General features: G+C 41.8%; 1 protein-coding gene across 19 annotated transcripts in view; it reads right to left on the minus strand.

Moving 5' to 3' along the window:
• TENM2 (teneurin transmembrane protein 2) overlaps positions 1-27295 on the minus strand; it is a 745234-nt gene that overhangs the window by 12113 nt on the left and 705826 nt on the right. For all 19 annotated transcript variants that reach the window (XM_081184705.1, XM_081184722.1, XM_081184721.1 and 16 more), the window contains 3 exons: positions 26386-27260; positions 17251-17426; positions 11098-11333 (listed from right to left, as the gene is read on the minus strand). In XM_081184705.1, the coding sequence (XP_081040831.1) occupies positions 11098-11333; positions 17251-17426; positions 26386-27260 (1287 nt within the window). The remainder of the gene's footprint in view (positions 1-11097; positions 11334-17250; positions 17427-26385; positions 27261-27295) is intronic.

A 27295-nucleotide genomic window follows, 5' to 3' on the forward strand; every position in this document is an offset into this window, starting at 1 on the left:
ATTACAGTATTGTGATGTTCATAAATGATATGGGATTCTAGATAGTATAGCATAGGGGTGATCAGAAGAGAGTACGCTGGATGATTTGCAGTAAATCTACCCTCAGCTGTTTAACAACAGCAACAACGACAACAACAGCAACAACAAAAGGCTTTTCCCACCAAATTTAGATTACTAAAGTGAAGAAAACCAACCAGAAGTGGACTGAGCTTAGTTTGGGTTCTGGTACTGAAAACAAATTCGTAGGGGCAGAATGTGCTCAGAGGCACCCTGTGCTTTAATTCTATATCTTCTGCACCTGGTCCTGACTAATAGATATTGGGGGTTCTAGAAGAAAAAGTAGATCTGACATGCCTGAAATCTGGTATATGAGTATGAAAAGATGGTCAGGGAAAATGTGTTTGGGATTGAATATGAGCCATACTATAGGATGACACATCTAATAGTAGCATTTCCCACTTTCACCTCTCAAATTCTAACCGCTTTCCCCAATGACATCTGTTACTTTACATTTATCATGCTTTTAATACAGGCCCCAGTCAGTCAGATGGAGAGCTTCTAAGAGAGATTCTCATTGCCTTGCTCAGCAAGGTGCTCTGTAGCACAAGTATTGGCTAAGCTATAAATTACATTTGACTGCTGCCCCAGGAAAGACAGTAACAGATTGAAAAAAGAGTGGACTATCGCATCTGCACAAGTGTAGTATAAGGCCATGGGCATTCCTGTCCCTGCTGAACATGCATGCTGATGAGCTGACTCACAGCCAGAAAGATGCTGCTGTGTTGCTTAATGACAAGCTAGGGAACCTGAAATCAGCCTGCAACACAGTCAACATTCATTAGCCTGAGTTAGTGCTTCTCACACTAATGTGGGTAAGATTCTATACACAGACAGAAAACAAAAAGTCAGTGTGGAATCTGAAATGCTTCTGCTGACATTCCTGCAGCAAAAACATGCTCTGTGTGTGTAAATACAAATGCAAATAGGGCAATGAGTGGAGCTAGTGTGGACTAGCATAATGACCTCCCCCCCTTAAATTTACTCACTGCCTTAAACTACTTACTTACAAAACTCTTCTTTATCATGCAGAATTCCCCTTTCAGCTATCCTCTCCCAGCTATCTATGTATATAGATTTCTCCTGTAAATCAAAAGCTCCTCCCCTCAGGTTACCGTGTCAAGGAAATTTGAAGATTTTAAACTTCCAGCAGCTATGGAGTTTACATTATCTTGATATTTGAGTCTCTGCTAGGTTTCCGCATTAACCATATACTCCCTAAACAAGAGAGATATGTAACAGACAGGAAAAATATGTGTGCCCCTCTGTTAAGCAATGGTTCATACAAGTAGCGAAGGACATCAAAGACCAATTCCTTCATACACTTAAATTTTGAAATCACAGTTGAAGTAAGCACATCTATATCCACTTAAGAAATTCCTGAAAACCAGGTCACTCCATATCCATGCACCCTGGTGAGAGAGCAGACATTGTTAAGAATTCAGAATGTTGGGACCAATTGACATGTTGTACATGCCACAGGGTGAAAGAGGGGAGCGCGAAATATGGTCTGAAGCTCAGCATCAAAAAAACTAAGATCATGGCCACTGGTCCTGGCAAATAGAAGGGAAAGAAATGGAGGCAGTGAGAGATTTTACTTTCTTGGGCTCCATGATCACTGCTAGTCACAAAATTAAAAGATGCCTGCTTCTTGGGAGAAAAGCGATGACAAACCTAGACAGCATCTTATAAAGCAGAGACATCACCTTGCCGAAAAAAGTCCATATGGTCCAGCTATGGTTTTCCCAGTAGTGATGTATAGAAGTAAGAGCTGGACTATAAAGAAGGCTGATCTCTGAAGAATTGATGCTTTTGAATTATAGTGCTGGAGGAGATTTTTGAGAGTCCCATGGACTGTAAGAGGATCAAACCTATCCATTCTGAAGGAAATCAGCCCTGAGTGCTCACTGGAAGGACAGATTGTGAAGCTGAGGCTCCAATACTTTGGCCACCTCATGAGAAGAGAAGACTCCCTGGAAAAGACCCTGATGTTGGGAAAGATGGAGGGCACAAGGAAAAAGGGACGACAGAGGACGAGATGGTTGGATAGTGTTCTCGATGCTACCAGCATGAGTTTGACCAAACTGCAGGAGGCAGTGGAAGACAGGAGTGCCTGGTGTGCTCTGGTCCATGGGGTCACAAAGAGCCAGACATGACTAAACGACTAAACAACAACAACAACTTGCCACAGGAATGCTGCTGAAAACAACTTTCTACTTTAAGGAGAAATGTGAGTTTTCAAATAAAAGATAATAACATTTTAGACTGAACGGCAGCAGGCCTTGAATTTTAAAGCTTGGCAAGGGGGTGGACTAGATGATATTTGGGATCACTTCCAACTCTACGATTCTATTGATTTCCTTCAAAACCTTTTCTCACCATGCAGTGAGAAGTTTCAAGTGCAGTGCTTACCTTTCCTCCTTTTGGAGGAAAGATCACTGGAGACTTCTGGCATTTCAGTAATGTTTGATTAATTTCCAAGTAGAGCACAGGTGGGACAAACAGGATAATGCTTCCCTACTAGGCAGCTAATCCACTGTATGCATCAGTTCCCTGGAGAAAGTTATCTGCAACCCAATATGCTTCCACAGCAAACTGATAGCCTTCAGCTTGCTGACTCTTGCTTCTGTCTCTATCTCATTCTGTGTTTCTTTGTTCCAAAACCACACACACAAAAACCTGCACCTTTCCTATAACAGAAGTGGGTAACATCTTCCCCATTTAGAATATTTCAGAGAAATCTCCACTATTTCCCTGCCATTGGCTCCCAATAAATACTGTCATCTGTTTAACAAGAGACATGGCCCCAGCCCTCTTTCAAAATAAGTCTTTTTGTTTTCTGAGAAGCAACCTGGATTAAAAAGAACAATGTAAACCAGTCTCTTATTTGTTTTTCACAGTCCACAGTTAGGCAACACTTTGTTAGGACCAACCAAAATATTTATTCTGTGGTTTTTGCATGCTTCAAGAAATTTAAGGTAGTCAGCTGCTCTGGCACCAAATGTTATGGGTCTCAGGTAAGCCAGTTATTCCCATGTGTTTGAATCCTAAGCAGCAAATTGTGAGATCCAATACCTAATCCAACACACACCTTTATGTTGCCTCTTTCATGATAAAATGTCACAAATCAGGGCCAACCTTTCTGAGATCTCCAGAGCTATTCATTAGGCAAGATGGTGGACAAAGCAAGGTAGAATGGGATGAGGGGTTATGCTAAGAAAAGTACAAGAATTACGGTGGATGTTGCAGCTATAATGCCAGCTTTTAGTTTGCTTCCAATATGGAGATTGCAGACTAAATAACCTGCCATTTTCCCCTGGAAAACTGCCTTGTGCCCTAGTCATATATTCACCACATTCTCATTCCAGTGCAAAGCACCCCCTTTGAATTTTCCTTCCTTCCTTCCTTCCTTCCTTCCTTCCTTCCTTCCTTCCTTCCTTCCTTCTTTCCTTCCTTCCTTCCTGTACATGCTAGCACGAAGAAGCTTTAAGCCCTTGTTTGCTGATATTCCTCCAAGACTTCCCACAGTGCATATACCGTATTTTTTGAACCATAACACTCACTTTTTTCCTCCTAGAAAGTAAGGGGAAATGTCTGTGCGTGTTATGGAGCGAATGCCTGCGGGTGGCGGGGGGGGGGATCTGCTGCAGTCGTGAGCAGAGGATCCATGGTTCCCCTTCCTTCCTTCCTCCGTGGCTTGCTTTGAAACAGCAAAGTGGGAGAAGAGCCGCTGAGTGGGGGGGGGGGGAGGAAAGGGACAGAGAGCCTGCTTGCTTTAAAGGAGCAAAGTGGGAGAGGAGAGGAGCCTTCTCCTCTTATACCCCTCTTCTGCATTATTAACAGCATCCTTCTCCACCCACCCTATGCGTGTTCCTTGTCCCTTGAGTGCTTTTCCTTCCCTCCCCACTTAAAACGTGGTTACAAAGCACAGATCCACACGGATCCTCAGGATTTTTGCACTGGGTCACCCCAAATTCACCATCAGATCACATAGCATGTCCATGGCTACAGCTTACACCAAAAAAATCATGCACCCACTGTTGCCTGGGGCCACAGTGGTGCAAAAATGTGGTTACAAAGCATGGATCCACATGGATCCTCAGGATTTTTGCATTGGGCTACCCCAAACTCACCGTCAGATCACATGTCTGTGGCCACAGCATGAACCACAAAAAAACATACATCCACTGTTTCGTTTAGAATATATTTTTTTTCTTGTTTTCCTCCTCTAAAAACTATATGCGTGTTATGGTCGGGTGCGTGTTATAGAGCGAAAAATACAGTAAATGGATGTCCACATGAGGGTAATATACTTGCAATGTACAATAATTACTTGCTCTGATAAAAATCGTTTGATGGAGACTAGACTCATGTCATCTTTATTCTGTTCTCAAATAGTTCACTAATTCCTTATAAAAGGAGGTAACATATAGATCAACTCTCAACTCTACCTGTTTACACCCAAACAAGTAATTCCTTCCCCAGCCTTACAGCAGAACTTTTAAATTGCACAAGTGCTGGAACGTGGTGGGAGACGCCATGTCCTGGTCATATGGTTGGCAGAAGCACATGAACCCTCTGGATGTGACTGGAACGATCCTTAAGGTAAGCAGCTTTCAGATTGGCCCCCCAAGCAGAGCCCACAACACAGCAAAGCATTTACAGCAGCTTTCCATGTTGCAGCTGTAATCTTTGCATTGGGTCTTGGTCAATGGTAACTATGCCAAATGGATGCCATATTCCTATTTTATAGGCAGCTATCACTTTCTTCAGATTCATATTTTTGAAGGTCACACAATAAACACACAACATGTAAGAAGTTGGTGGTTTGGGGTCTTTCAAAAGTGAGAACAAGGAATTGTAGTAACCTTAAATGTGTCATGTGCAAACAGTGAATACTGTAATACGAAAGATAAATAACTGCATTCACTGGAGACGGACCAAAGAATCCAGGCCAACCCTGTAATCTAATAAAGCTTCTTAAGCAATTTAATTGTGAATGCACCATTAATAAAGTAGAAGTCTTTAAATTAGATATCTTTTGACAGCAGTGACTACTTAAGAAGTATTCATCGGTTCCTGAGAATCTGTTCTTCAGCTTATATTTTACAGTAGCTTTGATTAAGCAACATTTTCTCTTATCCAAATTTAAACAGCACATCAAACAATATGGAAATAGACCCCCAGCCTTTCTTGAGGACATGAAAGTTATTCTGAATTATTTTCACAGCAAGGGTGAGCTCAATTCCCACCCCAACCCACTCTGTAGGAATTCTGTTACAGAGAAAGCAATTTGAAAATTAATACAACTCTATATTTGTAAGGAAATAATTTTTAATTATCATTCATTTTCTGCATTCTGATTTTTTCCACTTAATGAAGTAGGTCTCTCTTTACCATGGTTTTCATTTCCTCAGTGGATAAGTCGTAAAAATCACTATTCATGCAGGATTTCCCAGAAAAGGTTTTGATACTGCCAAGTAGGCTGTCTCCAAAGAAATGAGTAGCTTTTTTATTTTTAAATGAATCTTCATTTAAGCAACAACAAGAAGTCCAAATTCTTACCCTGCATTTCAGCAGTCCCCATAAAGAAACCAAATTTGCCTACATCGTGTGTGTGTGTGTAATCTTAGGTGGAGAAAGAGAGTCATCTTCAAAACAGCACTTTCCCAATTTGTGATTCCTAGCAACTAGTACTCAGAGGCATACTGAGGCAGAACAGAACCTCTGTGGCTAGTAGCCATTGGTAGCTTTATCCTCCAATAATACTGTATTTTCCCGTATATAGGTTCCCCCCATAAAAAAAATGTCAAAAATTTGGGGTCATCTTATACATGGATATATCTCTCCCCATTTTCTGAAATAGGAGTTCTCAAAAATAGGGGGTGTCTTATACATGGGGGCGTCTTATAGACGGAAAAATACGGTATTTCTTAACTTCCTTTAATGCCATCCAAGTTGGTGTTTATCACTTTGTCATGTTGGAGTGAATTCCATAGTTTAACTATGTGTTGCATGAGGAATACTTTAGTCCTCAGTCTTTCAACATCTATTGGATGACCCCAAGTTTTATTATTATGAGAGAGAGAAAAACTTCTCCCAGTCTATTTTATTTTCTCACCATGTCCAGTTTTACACACCTTTATAATGTTGCCCCTTACTTGCCTTTTCTCTGAGCTAAAAAGCCTCAGATGTGACCTTTCTTTCTACAAGAATTGCTCCAGGCCCTTGATAATTTTGGTTGCCATTGTCTGAACCTTTCCCATCTCTACTGTATCCTTTTTGAGGTGCCACAATCAGGCTGTGGATTTTTTGCGCATTCTCTGAGGCAGAGAGAGTACCTGGCTGATTTAGGAGACATGGTGAACGTAATACATTTCACACTTTTACTGCCTGCTTGCTTTTATAATCTCACCCTCACCCTACAACCAGACCCTGGGAAGTAGGTGTGACAGAACTGAGTTTATTATATGCCATCATTCCGATACAGAGTGTTTTGTTATAGTACTAGCTTCCAAAAGCAAGTGCTCAAATGAATGGCTTAATGTTGCCCCGTATTTTGAATCCAGGTGGTCTGGATCACAAAGTTCTACTTAGCTATACCCTGGGACATCGTGGTTAGGCAACCACCACTTCAGTTCACCATCTGGAAGTGTGGAGGGAAACTACATGATTATTATGAGAATGACTAATCTCTGATGCATCATTCTAATAATGGAATATGTATGGATGTGTCTATGTGCAAGCAAACAAGCTTCATAAACATTACTCAGGAACATAGAGCACCTGCTCCAAAACATCATTTTCTACTGGCAGAGTAAGAAGCACCACAGAGTATAATTGCTGTGTCATATTAATTATATGGAAACCCAAACAAAATGACTAATTCCCACATTCCCACTCTCTCTGGGAACAAGAATAACATTATTATCAACGGCATGACTTTAAATTATCTAGTAAACTATTTTGCCTTTCTTCTGCCACCTACCCACACACCTGTTCTTCCATGCTTGTGTAAGGCACAAGAGGCAATTCCTACGAGTGCTTACTGACTCTTCCAGAAAACATTTCTCACTTGAAATTAAGTTGTATGCAAAAGAGATCAGTCTTCATGAGGACTCACATAAAACAGACTAGCATTCAATTTCTGGCTGATAACTTATTTTGTCAGTAGGTGCTAATACTTGTCTACACAACAAAATTATAGCACACCTCTCGTTCTGCAAGCTTAATCATGGTTTTCACCTGATTGATTAAAAGTAGAACTTTATGCAGCACAGGCAGAAAGGGGCAGAGACAACTTCTCTAGCCATTTCAAAGAGCATGCTTAGCAGAGGTCTTTTATATAGGCGTGCTAATGGTTCAGCATGATTTCCACCCCCATCCCCCTAGTTTTAGACTTGGAAATCCATTGAATGTTTCATTTTCCCAGGTGTCTTCCTTGTGGCACTATCATAGCCAGTGCCTTTTCACATGGTTGGCAGTCATGGGCAAAAAGAAAGAAATAAAAGTTGCATCAGACCAAGATCCACGTTGTCCATATTTCTATTTCCAACAGGAGTTCAGTCCTCCCCTGTAGCATGGGTGGGGAAATGTACAGACTGAGGGCCAAATCACATTGGTGGAAACTTATTGCGTGCCACATTCCAGCGGATTTCTGCAAACTTAACTCTATGCATTCTGAGTAAATGCATGCAAGAACCCTAAATGGATGTGATGCTAAAAAATCTGTTAAAACCCCACTTTCAAAAATCAAAAATATATTTGGGAACTGAAACCAATTAACAAGTTTCTGTCCAGGTGCTACCATTACCTGACTTTCTCAAGTTCACCTCCAACCTCATTAGTAATGCTCTGGGCACTCCTCCAAACTGTCACCAGCAAAGGAAAGGGGAAAAACAACCCTTGCTTAAACACAGAACACAATCAAATGTGTTCACTTGCTTCTGTGTAAAGTATTCTCCATTCCTGATGCTTGAGAAAACAAGACCAAAATATAGATCATCTCATAGTTACCCTGAGCTTATACCTAGAGCTTGCTTTTTGAGTCAGTGCTCCATCCAGGAGCATATGAAATAGTAAGAAGACAGTGCTTTTGAACATGTGCAGACATCCTTTCCTTCACTATCAATAATTCCTTTCTCTCACTGTCGAGGAAACCAAAACAGATTCTGAATCTTGAAATTTAAGAGGAAAAGCTTCTGAATTAGGTGTTGTTTCCAAGCAAGATTAAGAATTCCTTCTTAGTTGTACAATTCAGATATAGGTGGCGACCATTTTAGGTGCGTCCAATTGAAGCGTGGTCACTCATGAGCGGGTCCTTTTGGACCCAGAAGAGGGTGTAATGGGGCATAACAAGGGGAGCATACTTATGCTCTGTCGATACTTGCAGGGGCCAGGAACAGAACCTCTGCATGAAATGATTGTCTCCTGTACTGTCCATTTCCACAAAACAATTATTTGACCCCCCCCCCCACACACATTGGGCATATCAGTCCATTAAGTAGCTGGCAGAAATTTTTAAAACCTTCGAAGTAAGTCCCACTAGGCTCCATTAAAAGGTGTTTAGCACTGTAGCCCAATACTCTAATCCTATGCACACTTACCTTGGAGTAAGCTCTACTGATACAAGGCTTACTTGTCAGTAGACATGCATAGGGTTGTGCTGTTACTGCTGGCTCAAAATCTGCTACTTTCAGCCAAATCACAGTTGCAAATCACAGACATATTGAGGCATCGCCATTAATCACAAGCCTTCACCATTTGTCTCCATCTGGAGGCCAGCACTTCACCAAGGTGTCGTCTGTGACTGACCTGAGTGTTGTATTTTATGCCTCCTGTCTGCTCCTTTGCTATTTTCTAGTGCAGCTTTTTAATTTCATTCACTATGCAGTTTGAAAAAATGCTGAATTAAAATAAATGAGATGCAAATACATTCAACGCTTTCCCTCTTGTTTTCAAATTGCACTTTCAGTCCACTCAACCTGTTATAATCTCATAGTGATTTTCATTTAAAAGAGCTAAATGGATATGTGATTACTGTTACAGGAACTAACACAAGACAATTAAATGCTGAGGTGTTGATAGATAAAGCTATGTTTTGATTTGCATATACATGGTGGGGAAAAAATAAAATCTAACTCTGGCAAGAATTCAGCTCCAATACTTGTACATCTAACTTCTGCTAATTACTGCAAGTATTTCTATTAAGGCTTTATTACTCAGAGCCAGGACTATATCCATTTATTTTAGGGTCTTATTATTTGAGAGCCTCCTCAAACTGCAGAGCTGATTTCATGCAAAGAGTATAACACAACCTCTGCAAATATTTGAAGTTGGCTTGTGGTGTGTGGGTGTGGAACATTCATTGTCTTCATTCCCTGATCAAAGAACTGTACCATGAAAATAAATAAAAACATCATACATATATATGAATCTACAATGGTAAATATGGAATGATGTGACTACAAAAAGTTTCAAAAGATAACTGCCGAATGTGACTGTGTTCTGCAGGATTTCAGACTCTGAGCTTTGCAAATGAAATAGCCCAGAATTCCTCAACCTTTTTGTGCCCCCCCCCTGAAAAGTTTGGTGGAAAGCATACACAGCCGAAGTAGCATATATGGTTCTCTATCTTGCCAAAAATACAGCCGATCATACCAACAGCCCAGTCACAGCAGGATAGGGAATAACATTGCCTAGGGCCCTTTTCTGTTGTAGTGCCCTGTCTTTGGAACTTACTGCCTTGCCTGACACTATCTGTGTTATCTTTTTAGTGTCAGGAATGCTTATTTATTCAAGTAGGCTTTTATGAATGTTTAGTTTATCTGGCTTTTTAAATGCTCTTCTACTGTGATCTTCTTTTGTTGTAAAAGGTAAAGGTAAAGGGAACCCTGACCATTAGATCCAGTCATGACCAACTCTGGAGTTGCAGCGCTCATCTTGCTTTATTGGCCGAGGGAGCCGGCGTACAGCTTCCAGGTCATGTGGCCAGCATGACTAAGCCGCTTCTGTCGAACCAGAGCAGTGCACGGAAAAGCCGTTTACCTTCCCGCCAGAGCAGTACCTATTTATCTACTTGCACTTTGACATGCTTTCGAATTGCCAGGTTGGCAGGAGCTGGGACCGAGCAACGGGAGCTCACCCCGTCATGGGGATTCGAACCTTCTGATTGGCAAGTCCTAGGCTCTGTGGTTTAACCCACAGCGCCACATGCCTCCCACCCGCCACCCGCGTCTTTTGTTGTACTGGATTATTATTCAATGAGGCCCCACCTGCGCTATACATTTAAATCAGTATCATGCCACTTAAAATAGTCATGCCCCCCCACAAGAATAATGGGAAGTGTAGTTTGCAAAGGGTGCTGAAAGTTGTAAAAAACCCCTATTCCCCTCATAGGGCTACAATTCCCAGAGTTCTCTGGAAAGAGGGGAATAGGGATCTCCTAACAACTTTCAGCACCTTTAGCGAACTACAGTACCCAGGAACCTTTGGGTGAAGCCTTGACTGTTTGAAATTAGTATCATGCCACTTTAATCTATAGTGCAGATAGTGCCTAGGGCTGTATCATTTCAAATTGTTGTAAAGAGATATGGAATGGTGTACACCTGAAAAACAATGCTTGACCGGTTTTCTTTAGAGTGCATTTTACCACACTGAGGAGCAAACCATTTGACAACTGCAGGCACCATTCATCAGAGCCATGTGTGCCCCAGTTAACATTATGGTCAGGAGCTACAATTTAAATTGTCCCTTCTTCCCCTCTTTAGTCCCTTCTTTCTGGGGCTTTATTCCAGTCAGGCTCACTTCTAATACTGTAGCTCAGATTGGGGTGGGGTTGATTTTGGTGAATGGATTGTGGGATAGGATTTGCAAACAGAGCTTGAAGCTTATGTGTACATATAGTTAATTTAGTTCAAATAACCCAGGCATATATCTCTTTCACATTTTATATGAAATAAATGATACCGCATATAGGAATTGATAATAGTCCGCATTTCTAAAACAACTTGTTTTATTGGAGGACTGGGTTGAACTTACCCTGAGCTTTCTTCCAAACACAGTAACTTTTCCTTTAATCTGTTCCTTTCTGAGGCGCCACTCTATGGAATTTAAGCCATTCTCCATTGGCAAGGAAATATTGCATCGTCCTATGGTTGGGGTCACAGTACCGGCTAGCACGTGTGGTTCGCTGTGGAAGCTAATACTCATTCCATTGGCATACATCACCCTTAAGGTGCCATTATTGCAGAGCTGATAGCTGTTCCTCACTTGATCTGAAGCAATAATAGGGGTGGGGGAAAACTTAGCAGCATTAGTCATAAAGAAAACATATTACCTAATTTTCTAGGCTTTCATGGTGCATCTGCAAATCTAAAATGATGTTTCCCAGCAACTGTTGTGTGGTGGGGAAGTGGGTACGGTATTTGAGATGTTAGTGGTTTATGTGAAGAACAACATTATTAAAAATTTGAAGCCAGCAGAGGTGTTTCAGTTTATTAGGATTTTGTTTCCCACTTGCTTCTTAATTGTAAATCAAAATGTATATTGATATTTTTTATAGCAAATATCATTGATATTTGTGGCTACCTGTATATTGATATTTTTATAGAAAATATCATTGATATCTGTGGCTACATGTATAATCTGACAAAAAATTATTTTAATTGAAGTGTTGGGTCAGCAAGAAATCAATTCAAGTTGGAAATGAAAAAAGAGATGGCTGGAGCCTTTTCTTAGAAATAAGCAGGTTTTCCTTTTAAACTGGTTTAAGAGCTCCATTAGTGTGTGTGTGTGTGTGTGTGTGTGTGTGTGTGTGTGTGTGTGGCGCAATGTTATAGATTAGGTTTTGGTCCTTAAGGCATGATGCTCACTCAGAATGAGCTGCTAGACATAATCTTTTGTGAGAGTGTCTCTCTTGATTCTGTCTTGAATAAATAGTACTAGCCAAACAGACACCTGGCTTTTTACTGATTGACAGAAGTTACAGAAATAAAACCAAGTTTATGACTTGGTTATACTCTCGAGTGGCTGTTGCAGCCAGACCTATTCTTTAGAATAATAAAAAAAGAGTTTCTCCAGCAAGGCAATGCTGTGACCAGCTGCTATCCAAGAACCTCTATCCTTCTGTCAGAAAGAAAAGATCTACATAATTAATCATCTAGTAGCACAGAAATAAAGGCATTGTAACACAGGCAAATAGTTCATAAAAGTTGGCATTTATATGTTAGAAGGCTATTGTTGTGTGACAATGTTTGTTTTCAGTGACATTATTTCTCAATTTTAAAAAAATCAACAAAATTCATTTCACTGCAGTTTTGGTAACAGTGTCATAGCATATGAAATATGGAATTGCTTTTGTAAGGCTCCCATTAACTCCCTTACAAATCCCTGCTGCAGTGGCTATGCTGTAAATTTGTCTTCTGAAGCTGAGGAAATCTAAGCCTTCCTTAACAGAATAAACAAGACTGTTAGTTCTCTTGGCAACTCTCTCCTGACCTCAGACTAGAGGTAAATGGGTCACAGGAAAATAGGTGAGTGAATAAAAATGCTTTAAACTGACCCACGGGAGAGATACCATGGGGAGAAACACCAGCTTGCTTATCTGTACTTGATTTTTTAAAAAAATATATATTTATAATTTTCACTTATATACATTACAATCATTTAACCATAATTTTAACATTTTCAATTTCGACTCCCTTCTCCCTCTTTCTTCAGTTCCTTACATTTATATTCGTCCTTTCCTGCATACTCAAAATTGCCTTAACTTATTCTTTTAATCGTCTATTCTCTCATGTTTACAGTTTGTTTGTTAATACTCAATGAACCCCTTCCATTGCTTTCTAAAAAGTTTGTTGTTCTTGATTTCTTAATTCTTCCAGTAAGTTTCGCCATTTCTGCATACTCTATTAGTTTCTATATCCAATCTTCTTTCATTGGGACCGCTTCATCATTCCACTTTTGCGCTGTACTTGATTTTTGTGTGCATGGTAACACACTCACACATCTGTTCGCTGCATCTGTGCAGAGTACGCCCTGGAAACTTTCAAGAGTAGAAGTTCAGGATAAGACACTCATGCCTTTTCCCTCAAGGTGCAATGATTTAATTGCTGCACATGCCTCAAGGGGGAAAATAATGTCCTTTGCCTCATGACTGAGACATGAAAAATGTCCCAGTTGAGAATAAGGTATCTTTAGTGGGAAAGGGTATGTGAGTTGTGATCATAGGCGCCGACTCCATGGGGCTTGAGGGGGCCCGAGCCCCCTCAAAAATTCGTTTGGGGGGGCTCAGCCCCCCCAATAATCTCGGGCGGCGGTGGGCGCGTCCGCGGCTTTTATAGGGCGCCCGGCGCGCACCAGCTCGATAACGGGCACCGGCGCGGCGGGGGGCGCCGGGCCGGGGGAGGGGGGCGGCCGGCCTGTCTCCTTGGCAACCCCATTGAGCAGCGCCGGCTCCCCCGGGAGGGCCATCCCCCCCGCGCCGCCGATCGCCAACACCGCCGACGCTGTGGCTGCCCGAGCCCGAGCCTGAGCCTGAGCCCGACCCGGAGCCCGAGCCCGAGCCTGAGCCCGAGCCCGAGCCCCACCCGGAGCCCGAGCCCGAGCCTGAGCCTGAGCCCGACCCGAAGCCCGAGCCCGAGCCCGAGCCCAAGCCAGTCAGTCAGTCAGTCAGGAAGGAAGGAAGGAGAAATGGGGAGGGAGACGAGGGAGGAAAATTGCGCGCAGGGTGAAGAAAGGAGAAGGGCGAACGAGACGAGCTTCCAACCCAAACAAGGGCTGGAAGACTGGGAGGATGCAGGATCGGGAAAGAAAGCGACGCCTTCCCCGCCCGCGACGTCGCCCGCTTGTCATTGGCAGCGCAGCGGGCGCCCAGAGGGGCTGGGCACCGGCGCAGGGCCGCTCCGCAGCCGCGGAGGACAGCTGCGCGGCTAGCAAGGTGTGCCGCGTAGAGCGCGGCCCTTGTGTGGCCCGGTGGCCAGGCAAGCTCGGGCGGGGACCCCCATGCGAATCTAAGACGGGAGAAGAGGGCAGAGCAAAGGGGGTCCCTTCCCCAACCTCCGGCTCTGAGACTTCCCTGCGCCCCAGAAAAGCGAAAGGATTTTCTCTTCTTCTTTTTTTATAAATATTTTATTAAGTTTTCAAATACAAAGTTAGAAACATGCACTGAAGAAAAAAGTAAAAGAACAAGAAAAAGAAAAAAAGAAAAAGAAGAAAAGAAAACCAACCATTCAACACATTTTTTATATAACTAACTGGACTTCCTCGCATCTCCCTTACCCTGCATTCTTTATAATAAAGATATCAGCAAATTATTACCTTGTTTCGTACCTTATTTTGTACTTTTCAAATACTATACCTCTAAATTTAACATACTTTTCATCAGTTACTTATATCTTAAATTAAACATAGTATACCTTAGATTTTGACCTTTTCTTACTTAAAATATAATTTCCTGTTTCCCAAATCTAATTGCTGAAGCTATAGTTTCCGAATCGTGTAAATTTTTAACATTCATACAACTTATATTGTTTTTGTAAATAGTCCTTAAATTTTTTCCAGTCCTCTTCCGTTGTTTCTTCTCCCAAATCTCGGATTCTGCCAGTCATTTCAGCCAGTTCCATGTAGTCCATCAATTGCGTCTGCCACTCTTCCAGTGTGGGCAAATCTTGTGTCTTCCAATATTTTGCGATAAGTATTCTTGCTGCTGTAGTTGCATACATAAAGAAAGTTCTATCCTTCTTTAACACTTTCTGGCCAACAATGCCCAAGAGGAAGGCCTCTGGTTTCTTGGGAAAGGTATACTTAAATACCTTTTTTAACTCATTATAGATCATTTCCCAGAAGGCCTTCACTTTTGGACAAGTCCACCAGAGGTGAAAGAATGTCCCTTCAGCCTCCTTACATTTCCAACATTTATTATCAGACAGGTGATATATTTTTGCAAGCTTGACTGGGGTCATGTACCACCTATAAATCATTTTCATAATATTTTCCTTCAAGGCATTACATGCCGTGAATTTCATTCCGGTGGTCCATAACCTTTCCCAGTCCTCAAACATGATGTTATACCCAATATCCTGAGCCCATTTTATCATGGCTGATTTGACTGTCTCATCCTGAGTGATTTTCTCTTCAACCTGCCCTCCATCCTCTTGCAGAAAACTCTTTGCCTGCCCTGCCCGTATCTCGTTTTTGCTTTTTAATTCCACACACGCACCCTTCGGACTTCGTGGCAATCGGGCGCGCGGGTGCGTTTCCTAAGAGAGTGAGGACCCCCGCCTCCTCCCCACCTGCTCCCTCGCCAGCCAGCCAGCCGCGCGCCCTAGCCGGAGAGCCCCGGCCGTCCCCGTCGCGCAATCGGCTGGATCTCCCTTCAGCAGGCCGTGCTCACAACTCGGCCCAGGGACCCCCAGCAGCGGATCTCCGGCTCAGCTGAAGAATCCGGCAACAAGCCCCCTCCTCCCCAATCGCTCCGCCGAAATACGCTCCAAAACCCCCCAGATAGGCCGCCGGCCGCCAAGTCTAGTGGCGCCCTGAGCGAGGGTCTCTCCCCAACACCGCCACCTTGAACTGCGTTCTCCCGGCTACCCGAGCGAACCAGCGGCAGGACCCCGGTATGGGCCCCCCCAATATTTTTTATAAGTCGGCGCCCCTGGTTGTGATCATCTAAGGTAACATCAATTAGTGAGTGCTATTCAGGCAAAAAACAGCAACACCCTGTTTAGAAAGCTCTAATGAATTATACATCAGGCCTTGCTGATACATCCATGGTGTAAAGCTTTATGAACATCATTACATTGCGTCACGCAGGTAAACATGGCTTGTTTGGAACAAAGGTAAATTCTATCAAGGTGGCAGGACAAAGCCCTCTGAACATGTGGCAATTGAAAGGTGCTTTCCATGTCAGGAAAACATGCAGAAGAATCAAATCTTGACTGAGATGGAATTGGATATAAATTTAGGCCAAATAAAAATCATTATCAAGGTATAAAAACACTTTATCTTGATGGTTGCAAAGATATGGTGAGTCACAGAGTAAGTCACATGCTAGCTGATGTAACAGCTGCCAAAAGGGCAGTTTAAAATTATAACAAATAAGTGTCATGTGCCCATGGGGGAGCCAACAACCCAAGTACAAGGGAGGTGGAAGCAAGTGAACTCAAAGGCCATAATATCAGTTGTCCGCAAAATTCACTTCCAGAGAAAAGCACAGAAATATGATTCCTTCCCCTGAGGGCAGGATTTATTTCCTACATAGATGAGGCAGCCATCACAGCTGTTGGAGATCTGTATCTTAGTTCCATCACTGTGAATACTTGGGAAACAAGACCCACTGCCCCATAGGTGCACAGGGCAAAGGAAGAAGCAACCTGATTAAAATAAACAACCACAAACCATGAAAAAACCATCTAATTAATGTAAAACCGAGTAAGTAAAAGTTTCCCAACAAACCACAAAAAGACAGGGACTTAAGAAAGCTCACTGAAGAGAATCTCCACTAGGAAGGTTTCTTTGATGTGACTGTTGTATCAGTCAAAAGAAAACTGAAGGAGTTTTCCTCCTCCTTGAGGCATGTACAATAGATAAGATATTTTTGCTTGAAGAGAGGGACCATGTGCACTAGTTCACAGGTTTCAGCTTTAGAAAGCTCCTGAGATAAGCTCTCTCTACACGGGTACCTAACACACATGTATGTCTGCACAGGGAGCATGAAGAAGAATAAGTGGCTTTCAAAATAAAAGCATGGTTGTCACCTGGATCCCCAGCATGGATAATCAATGCAAGATACGTATTGCATTGAGTGAGAAGTTGCAGATCTGGGTTAGTCCTGGCCTAAGAAGCACAAATGTGTTGAGGTTTGGAAGGAGCTCATCTTGGGAGGCTCTTCTATCACCCTTGAGGAACGTTTTTAATGTGTGGATATAGCTCCTTCTCAAACTTGTCATTAGATCTTATATGGGAAGCATTAAAAAAATGCTGAACAATCTGATTTCCTTTTTTTGAACTGGAATGATCCACAGGACATGAAATTATTTTTCTGTGAACAAATGCATTTGCACAACAACAGAACATATAATATCTATGCTTCCTTCCAGTCCTATGGAAAGGGTGGTAGTGATGTGGACATTCATTAACTCAGAAGTGATTATTGTTATTGGATAATGATTCTTTTGAGAAGCATTTCTATACCTTGAACAACTGTATAGGACGCCTCCACAGAGGAGAGATTGGTAATTACAGTGACATCATCGTCCCGGTTGGAGTTTTCAATATCAATAGTAATGGACTTTTCCATTTCACGATGAAGGCTGGTTACTACACCAGTAGGGCGAGTCACATTGGTTAGGCGTCCTTCATGGTCATAACTAAAAGATGCAAGAAAGAAGTCCCACATATTTAAGTTTTCAAAAATGAACGGAGCCAATATATACATGTACTTTCTGAAGTTAAAAAATATGAAACAGATGTGAAAGTCTAGAGAATGGAAATAAAAATATCACAGGAGCAAATTATTACAGTAAAGATGAATGGTGTACAATATTTTTTCAGTATCAAAACCAAAGATGCACCAGCATTTTAGAGAAACAATTAACTATTAGATTCATGTGCCAAGGCAAATAGAACCCTAGGACCAGAAAGGAGTATGCTGCATCTAGCAAACCTTTGGGGATGCCTTTTTCCCTATGAATCTTCCTGGAGAACTGTTACCGGTATTTGGATACTCAGTTTTAATTCCTGATATATTTACAGAGTGCAAGAACATCTTCTCTTTGCCTCTGCTTACTGCGCAACCATTCTTTCCATTTCCCCCTCATAAGATAAACTAAAATAATATTGCAGAGAAATTCATTCTTCAAAGTGTGCAGTGACATTATCTGCCTGGAAATGTCTGTGAGAGGGACAGCAGAAATTTCAGCTGGGAGAAGGAAGAATAAGCAAAGTCCAAATGTCACTCTTGGAAACGTTAAAATCTAAATTGCAAAAAAGCAATAAATTTTAAAAGCTTTAAATGTAAATAATTTAACATACAAAAATAGTAACATTTTTACCTACATTTCAGAAGAGTCAGCACACAGGTGCATATCAGGGCACTGTATCTCAGGCAAACCACTTCTCTTCATGTGCTTCCTTCTCCTGATAGGCACTTGTGCAATAACTCATCTAAGATATATCATAGTTTGCCATTGCATCTGAACCAGCAAATTATGTTAGTATCTCACAAAGAACAATTTGCAGTTTTGGTTTTGACAGCAAATACAACCTATAGTTAGTGGTTACATCCACTACATTCCAAATCATGTCTTGCTATGAAATGCAATAACCAGAGTGTGCTATGTAAGGTGTGAGGTCTGAATTTTATCATGTTTTTCTCACTGTGACTTGGTATTATGTGTGAAATGAGCCAGTGAATAGGACCAATAGGTTGACCACAGACAAAAGTGATCTTTAGGGAAAACTGTGTGTCCTGATTTCCTTGTTTCTGTAGTTATTTTGGTTGGTATGGAAGTTGCTGACTCCCACACAGGGCCATAGCTGGGGGGTGGGCTAAAAATTGGCTAAAAATATGTCCATAAATATAAATATTGATTATTGCCTCATAAGAAATGGTTTTAAATAGAGGGTGAATTGAATGGGTGGAAATGGGGGGTTGGGGTTGGAGGAGAGGCGGGAAAAAGAGCTAATTTGTCCATAGCTAGGGGGCACAATAAGGGATGCGGGTGGTGCTGTGGGTTAAACCACTGAGCCTAGGACTTGCTGATCAGGTCGGCGGTTCGAATCCCCGCGACAGGGTGAGCCCCTGTGCTCAGTTCCTGCTCCTGCCAACCTAGCAGTTCGAAAGCATGTCAAAGTGCAAGTAGATAAATAGGTACCTCTCCAGTGGGAAGGTAAACGGTGTTTCTGTGCACTGCTCTGGTTTGCCAGAAGTGGCTTAGTCATGCTAGCCACATGACCCGGAAGCTGTACGCCGGCTCCCTTGGCCAATAAAGCGAGATGAGCGCCACAGTCCCAGAGTCGGTCACGACTGGACCTAATGGTCAGGGGTGCCTTTACCTTTACCTAGGGGGCACAATCTGGGCAGTTCTGCCAGGGGCGGAAGATCACCTAGCTACGGTTCTGCTCCCACCGTCGGGGAGCAGCCTCTGGACAAGTTCGGGATCTGCTGTGACCAAATGCTGTACATTTTGAAGATAAAGGTACTCTACTTTGGAGGAATCTTTATTCTGCAGTTATTGCAGCTCCAACTGAAATACATAATGCTACACTCAGTGATAAGGTTAGGCAGATCTTTGTGTCAGAAGGGCAGAGGCGCAGTTTTGACAGAGAGGGCTAGTTTCCCTCTCCTCACTCCTGTGGCCACCTCAGAGGCATTTGCTATCCTGATGTCAGAGGCTGTGAGGTCGCTAGGTTCAAAAGGAGGGCATGCCAGGGAGAGGAGCAGGGCAAGGCCTGGATCCAAAGAATGCATAGCCTCCCCAGTCCCACCCACCCCCCAAAGCTAGCAAGAAAATTACACCAGCCCAGGACATAGCTGTCAACTTACAGATTTAAAAATAAGGGATTAGCAGCCTCGAAAATAAGGGATCAGCAGCCAAAATAAGGGATTTTGCTCACGATGCGCCCCTGAGGGGGAAAAGGGAGAGACAGAGGTGCGGCAGCTCGTGCGCATTCTCTCTCTCTCTCGCGGCGGAGGACCCCGAGCCGCTGCTTCACTCCCAAGCCGGGTGAGCATGAAACCCGGGAAAATTAAGGGACATCATTAATAAGGGACAGCAGCGGGACACGGCGCTGGGATAAGGGAGTTTCCCGCCAAATAAGGGATTGTTGACAGCTATGGCCCAGGAGCTGATGTAATCCAATCTTGCTTATTTCCTTCCCTTTGTGACAGGACACTGGATAAGGCAGAAAAATCACCTTCAGCCTCAGTCCCCACAGTCCCCTAAGCCTCAGAACTGCAGCCTTAATATGTGTGTGTGTGTGTGTGTGTGTGTGTGTGTGTGTGTGTGTTTCTTTCATCTACCTAGCCTTCACAATCCTTGATGGCAGGGATTGTCTTTGTTCCTCCTTTTTTCTGCTCTGTGAGACTTTTTTGACTGCAGAACAGAATTAAAAAAAAAAATCTCGAGATGAATTAATAAACAAATATGCAAGCAGAAGGGGTTCAGAAATAAGCAATATCATTTTATCAGGAGAAGAACCTCACAAAAAGAACTACTGAGAAAAAGTGGGTGGTATCTACTCCTGAAGCAATAGAAAACACCAATCATTGTTCGGGGAATAGAGCTATTAATGCCTTCTCTCATGGCATAACTGGATTTAATAAAGCAATTTAAAATTATGTATATGATAAAAATTACTTCATTTGGCAGAAGAAAAAAAGTCATTTGGTGCAAATTGCTTTGATCATTTTTTAAAAAAACCTCTGGATCAGCATTTTTTTGGGAGGAGCAGAAAATTAATGTTATCTGTTTCTCAAGAGACATGGGGGGGGGAGCAAGGGGGGATGTGATGTGTTAATGAGGCACTAATAACTGAAACTGGCAAATTGTCCCATTGTGTAACTCTTTCTAGACTTGTCCAGGAGGAAAGGTAAGCAGCAGACTGAATAGCATATGGGGAATGGCAGCTGCTGTCCTGCTTGTCATCATCTGGAAACGAGTCCTCCTGACTCGGTTGCGTTAGGTGCTCAATAATGTGACTTAATTATTGCACGGACCCAGGCAGTAGGCAGCTATAAATACATTTATTAAGCAATAACTATGATGGAGCAGGACATTTCCTGGGAACTGATGAGCAGCTGGGAGGAGTTAGTATCTCAGAAATGCTGGAGAGTCATTAATCTGAAGAAAATGCCCTGATGTAGGAACATTAGTTAGAGGAAACTGAGGATGGGGAGGAGAATGGGATCACTTTATGACCATGGTAGTTTCTTTCAGCATGTGGTGTTTATTTCTAAATGATGTAATGTATCACTACAAATTAGCCCTATAGTTAAAATAATTGCCAGGCATTCACATGTCAGATTCTACACCATGTTCATTAAGTTAGGAGAAACTGGTTTACATTGGTTTACATGAATGACACTCTTAATCTCAGGGCTGTGGGTCGATGCTCACGTTGGACAAAAGATTCCTGCATTACAGGGGTTGTACTAGTTGACCTTCAGGGTCCCTTCCGACTCTAAAATTCTATGATTCCATCAATCCTGCTACTATTTTTCCTAACATATTTCAGGTTGCTCAAATTGCTCCTAGTATCTTGGATTGTTTTGGGTGTCCCTTATGCATGGTTATGCCTGACTGCTATTTTTGTTGTTGTAAATCTTACATTTGCCTGTGACAATTCATTCCCTAGTGGGCTTAGCCAGCAACTTGGCATTTAAAATATACAAGGCTCAGCAGAATGTACATGGAGCATTTTAGCCAATATACCCATTAGACTGTTTTCACATCATCCACAGTCACAAAATTCTGAACAATTAGAGTCAATCCTATTCAGTGTTTTCAAAGTAGGTGAGTTATTCTGTAGGACACAGGAGCACCTAACTCTGCCATTATCTAATGGGAGCCCTCTAAAGTGTGACCCCTCCAAAGTTACACTGCCCAAATCTGCTGTTAGTTATTAACTTATTCATAAATTTTTATTATTCACCAAATAAGCATTTCTTTCTTTTTGTAACCACGGTTAGCTTTAAAAGGTGTATATTTGTATGCCTGCACTAGTGAGACTAAAGCCCCCCAACAAACTATGCAGTACAGAATCATAGAATCATACTGTTGGAAGGGATACCGGGGGGTCATCTAGTCCAACCCCCTGAAATGTAGGAATCTCAATACATGACAGATGGCTATCCAAGCTCTGCTTAAAAACCTCCAGTAGTTGACTGTTCATGAAACTGCTTCATGCTACTCTAGATGAAGCCTGTTTCAATATCATTGTAAACTGTCTTTCAGACAAGGAATGACAAGGTGGTCACACATCTCCTGGTTCAAAAAATAATAACGTAGCTCCATCAGCAAGATCCATGAAACACACATTTACAAGTGGCTATTCTATAAAATGATCAGCAGGTGGCAGTGCTCTCCTACTCCATTGAAAAACTCCATCAAAACCTTAAAAAAAGAGATCGCTTTAGAAATGGTAGTTAGTTTCCAACTATATCAGCTATGTGACTTTTTATGTCCTTGAATATAGTTGTCTGGTGTACACATTATGGGGGTATATACTTTGAAGAGGCCACGTAACGATTAATAATTACCAACAAGTAGCCTGATCTAATGGTGCCCTGAATCTTTTAAAAAGTAAGGTTTATTTTTTAGGGTGTGGAGGAGACATGAAACATACATAGGGTGTCTTTGCATCAGTTTTTTCCCTCAAGAAAGCTGAAATAGTTATATTCATTTTCTGGAGGAGGCACTGATAAAATGAAGAGGAATGTACTTCACCACAGTGTTTGTTTGATATCTGTAGACACATTAGTCCAGTGCATATGTAAAAACCTCTACACACACCACTCCTCTACTACAGCCACAAGGAGATTCAAAGAATCCACTACCTAGCTGAAACTAACTGTAGTCTGTCATTATGTCCGAACCAGTGAATTTTGGTTTGTTAAAACTAAGGAAGCTTGAAGAATTTGGCTTTTATTAATTCTAGTGCAAACAGACCTGATCCACAACTCCTGTACTAACTGAAACATAATTATCACACTTCTCTGAATTCTGTAATACAGTTCTTGGCTCTCAAAGCATACCAAAATGCATTATAATGTGCATTTTAGTAAAAGAAAAAAAGTGTAGAAATGCATTTTCATTCTGTGACAGAACAGCATTTAAACACATATTTAAATACAAATTTTCATGCAGATTTTTTTTTTTTTAAATGCAGACTAATGCAGAAATGAGATAGAATGTATGCAAAATTGATATGGATCATAAACAGTTTAAACTAGCATTTATTGAAACAACGCAGGATAATAAGTCTGGGTTTGACCTTGTCCTGTTTCAGTAAGCCACAGTATAAACTAAAGACAGCTTGACCCAGTCTGAAGGTAACAAGAAACGACAATTAGTTTAAACCAGGAAATGGATGCTTCCAATTTATTTGTGGCTGCATCAGAGGAGAAATAAACAGCCAAATATGCAAGCCTGAGGCTCGCCCAGCCTCACTCACGTATTTCTAAACAATAGCTTAGCATTATTATCGCTGAACTGAGCTGCTGTGAGGAACATTGGGCTGACCATACTTAAGTGAAGCAGAAGGCTAGGGTGCTTCCTTGCGCATAGATCTGCTGCTTGTCCAGACTTCCCCTTAAGATGGAAGCTTTCCCCAGCAAGCAGATCTATTGCAAAAAGAAAAAAAGTTTTGTTTGCTTTTTTATACCAAACGTCCATACAAACATATATAAGCATGAAAAAGTAGGGGTGGGATTCAATACTAGAGAAAGGTCACTGACGTTAATGAACATGGAGCCACAATTTAAGAAGGATATTGACAAGCTGTAAAATGTGCAGTGGCCACCACAATACTCAAGGCAAGGGTCTGGAAACCAAACCTTATGAGAAATGGCTGAGGGAGTTGAGGATGTTTAGCTTGGGGGGGAAAGGAGACCCGAGAGGAGAGATGATAGCCATCTTCAAGTATCTTAAGGGCTGTCACATGGAAGATGGAGCAAGCTTGTTTTCTCCTGCTCCAGAGGGTAGGACTTGAACCAATGGCTTCAAGTGACAAGAAAGGAGATTCTGACTAAACATCAGGAAGAACTTTCTGACAGTAAGAGCTGTTTGACAGTGGAACAGATTCTCTTGGCAGGTTGTGGACTCTCCTTCCTTGGAGGTTTTTAAGCAGAGGCTGGATGGCCACCTGTCATGGATGCTTTAGTTGAGATTTCTGCATTGCAGGGGGTTCATAGAATCATAGAGTTGGAAGAGACCACAAGGGCCATCGAGTCCAACCCCCTGCCAAGCAGGAAACAAGTTGGACTAGATGACTCTCAGGATCCCTTCCAACTTTACAATTCTATGATTCATTTATGGCATGACTTAGGTTAATTAATTTCAATTGGTAGACTGAGTAGAGTTTGGTTTAATACAACCCAAGAGCCCAGATTCAAGTAGCCTGGCACTAGTGGAAGCCAGTGTGAGGGCTCCTTGCTAGCACAATGGCACTTTCTCCCCTCTCCTCCCTCCAAATCTGGTCTGGAGGTTCAGGAGAACCCCAAGAACAGCATGCAGGGGGATTGTCTGGCAAAAAGAAACGCCTGTGCTGATGGAACGATGAGAAGAGTGTGACACTGAATTCTTACCAAGGTAAATATGTTGATACAATAAATAATACAATAAATAATACAATTGTAACTAATCACCAGTGGGAAGCACATTAATCATAGTAATCCTTACATATTGTACCTACAAAATGGAAAAGAAAAACAAATCAGAGTAATGTTAAGGGTGTATGTAAGCTAATAGTAAACATTTAGATCATTCTTTTAAACTCTCAAAATTAAATAAAATTTATTTTAGGGGGCAGTAGAAAAAAAAAAGGGGGGGGAAAGAAAACCAAAAACCAGCTTACTAATCATATTGTTCCTAACACAGCATGTGGCTGAAGTGCTTCCTGTACCTTGCCATTCTTATAGTGAATAATCAAGCTCCATTTATGTATAAACAAATCATTTTGTTGCTTCCTCTCTCTTAATTTTATCACATTGGTTAGTTTGACCATGTAGCCTAATCCCATATACCATTTCTTAATAGATGGTGGATTAATCTTTTTCCATTTACAACTGACAGATAACTGGGTGGCTGTCAATAAGCGCTATCAAAAGCAATCTTATCTTGGAAAATATTTGATTTCCAACAGTGGGGATGGATACTTCCCTGACAAGGACTCTACTTATGAATACTAACCATCCCAGCCTACTGTGTCACATGGCAAGTTGATGTGCTTTCTTAGAAGGGTGTGAACTCCATATAAAGGACAAGAGATGCCACATAACTATCAGTAGGCAGCTAAACATTTTACCCTTAATCACCTACATCTGCATATTCATATTTTTCATAATCAGTATTTGCAGAATGTCACTTACTTGAAGAAATTATACAACACTGGCAAAATATATAGCTGAGGATGTTCTTTGGAAAAACATTGGTTAATGACACTGGTTTTCTTGTGCAGACACGCATACACACGCACACGCACCCTATTATCTTATCTGTCATCTGTTTCAGTTAAAGAGGAAATTTTGTCTTTTTCATCTACTAGTTCCTGAAACGAGTGTAATTTTGAGCTCTCTAGAAATTATATAAGTCACACTGAATTTCTTTCGGATACCTTAGGATCCAATTTCCTCAACAATCTGAGGAATGAGCAATCAGCAAAGTCAATCAATGCTTTATCTGCCCAGATAGAGCACGGTCCCAATATCCTGCCCATTTGAACAGCAAGACTTGTCATCCAAATTCCAAAAGAAACTGCAGTATTGAAATCCCTGGAGAAAAAAAGCTTAGTAGGGTGTAGCCATCATTTATTAGGTTATGAGTTGGGCAGAGCAAGTATGGGAAATATTCTCTGTCGTGGCATGCAGGATCATGAAAGCTGGGTCCTATCCTGGCAGCTGCTATACATATGCATGCATCCTAAACATCCATAAATTGTAGTTGCATTTTAGGCTGCTGGGCACTGTAGTACAACTGCTTCTCCAAAGGACATTCAAAACATTAGCAGTTATCCAAATTCACTTGAATGTCATTACCGTATTCTTTGAGCTGCACTGAAAAGATGTGCACATTTGTAAATAAACAAATAAAATTTAAAGGCAGATATTCTGGGGAAGGGCCAGAGCTCAGTATTAGACTATCTGTCTTGCATGCATAAGGTTTGAAGCTCAATCCAGGTAGGGATGGGAATGTCCTAGCTGCTGCCTGTGAGTATAGGCAATGCTAAGCTAGATGAACTGCTGATCTGACTCTGTATAAGGCAGTTTTATATGTTCCTATGCTTTTCTCTAAAACAAAGACCACCAGTTAATTCACAGGATGGTTCTTCTCTATATAATTCTCTACCCGTCTATCCTTACCTGAAAATTCTTTCACCCATCTCAAGCCTCCTCCTTTGACCTTGCCAAATTTGGACCTTGAAAAGCAGTTTTCAATTATGCAGAAAGGAATTTAGAGTAGATTATGCCAAATAAGAAAATGTGTGCAAAACTAGTGGTCTTTTGAGGCACAGAATATGCTGCCTTGTCCTTGAACCATCACGAAGTCCTACTTGTTTATCACCTAGACACAAAATGAATGTGCAACATTATTTTGAAAAGAGCCTTACTCATAAAAGGTCGTCCATGCTGTCTCATCACTTTTTGTTGCCAAGAGACCACTGCTCCCATGATAAGTCATTAATCCAAGTTCCAAGGTCTGGGTTGACACTACCTTAAGCCCACCATTTGTGGCAACAGCAAGAGTCACTATTTGATTGTCGGGCATTAGAAAATGACGTGGTGCTCCATTGGTATCCCGCCGAATTTTTAGAGAGTTGCCATTGTTATCAATCACCTCCGTCACATCATTATCGGCACTATAGGTGAAATTATATAGATATTCTCCCGTAACAAGGCTGAGGGTATATTGGTGGATACCGTCAATGTTGAAGACATACAGTTCCTGCTCTCCCGGAGATGCAATTTCATATTGGTTGAAAGAGTTAAGAACAGGCTTGTTTTTGCTGACAGCCCTGATACGTATATTTCCAAGATCTGCTATGTAAATAGTGCCATCTGGTGCCACAGCTAAGGAGGATGGGGTATTTAAGATGGCATCAGTGGCATAAGCGTCATCGCCAGCATAGCAATTACAGTTGACATCATTTTTGCAGTCGCAGTCAGAAGCTGCCCCGGCCAAGAGGCAAATCTCGCCATTCGTGGTGACCTGGCGAAGCCGGTTAATTTTTTTCTCATCTGTTTCACTGATGTAAAGAATTCCAGTGTGTGAGATGGCAATGGCACTGGCTGACTCCAGTGCAGAATGAATGGCCAGTTTGCTGAGAGAGTAGTCTATACCAGGAACCTGGCAGTGCATTGGACGGCCAGCAATGATGCTAACCTGATGGTTCTCGGTGATCCGCAAAATGACATTGTTCTCCAGTACATACAGGGAGTTATCCATTGGATTAACAGCAAGGTCAGTTGGCCACTCCAGGCGCACCTACAAGAGGCACAATAAATTAGGACTGGTTTTAG

The sequence above is a fragment of the Podarcis bocagei genome, assembly GCF_964188305.1.
Source record: "Podarcis bocagei genome assembly, chromosome: 2".
NCBI lineage: Eukaryota > Metazoa > Chordata > Lepidosauria > Squamata > Lacertidae > Podarcis > Podarcis bocagei.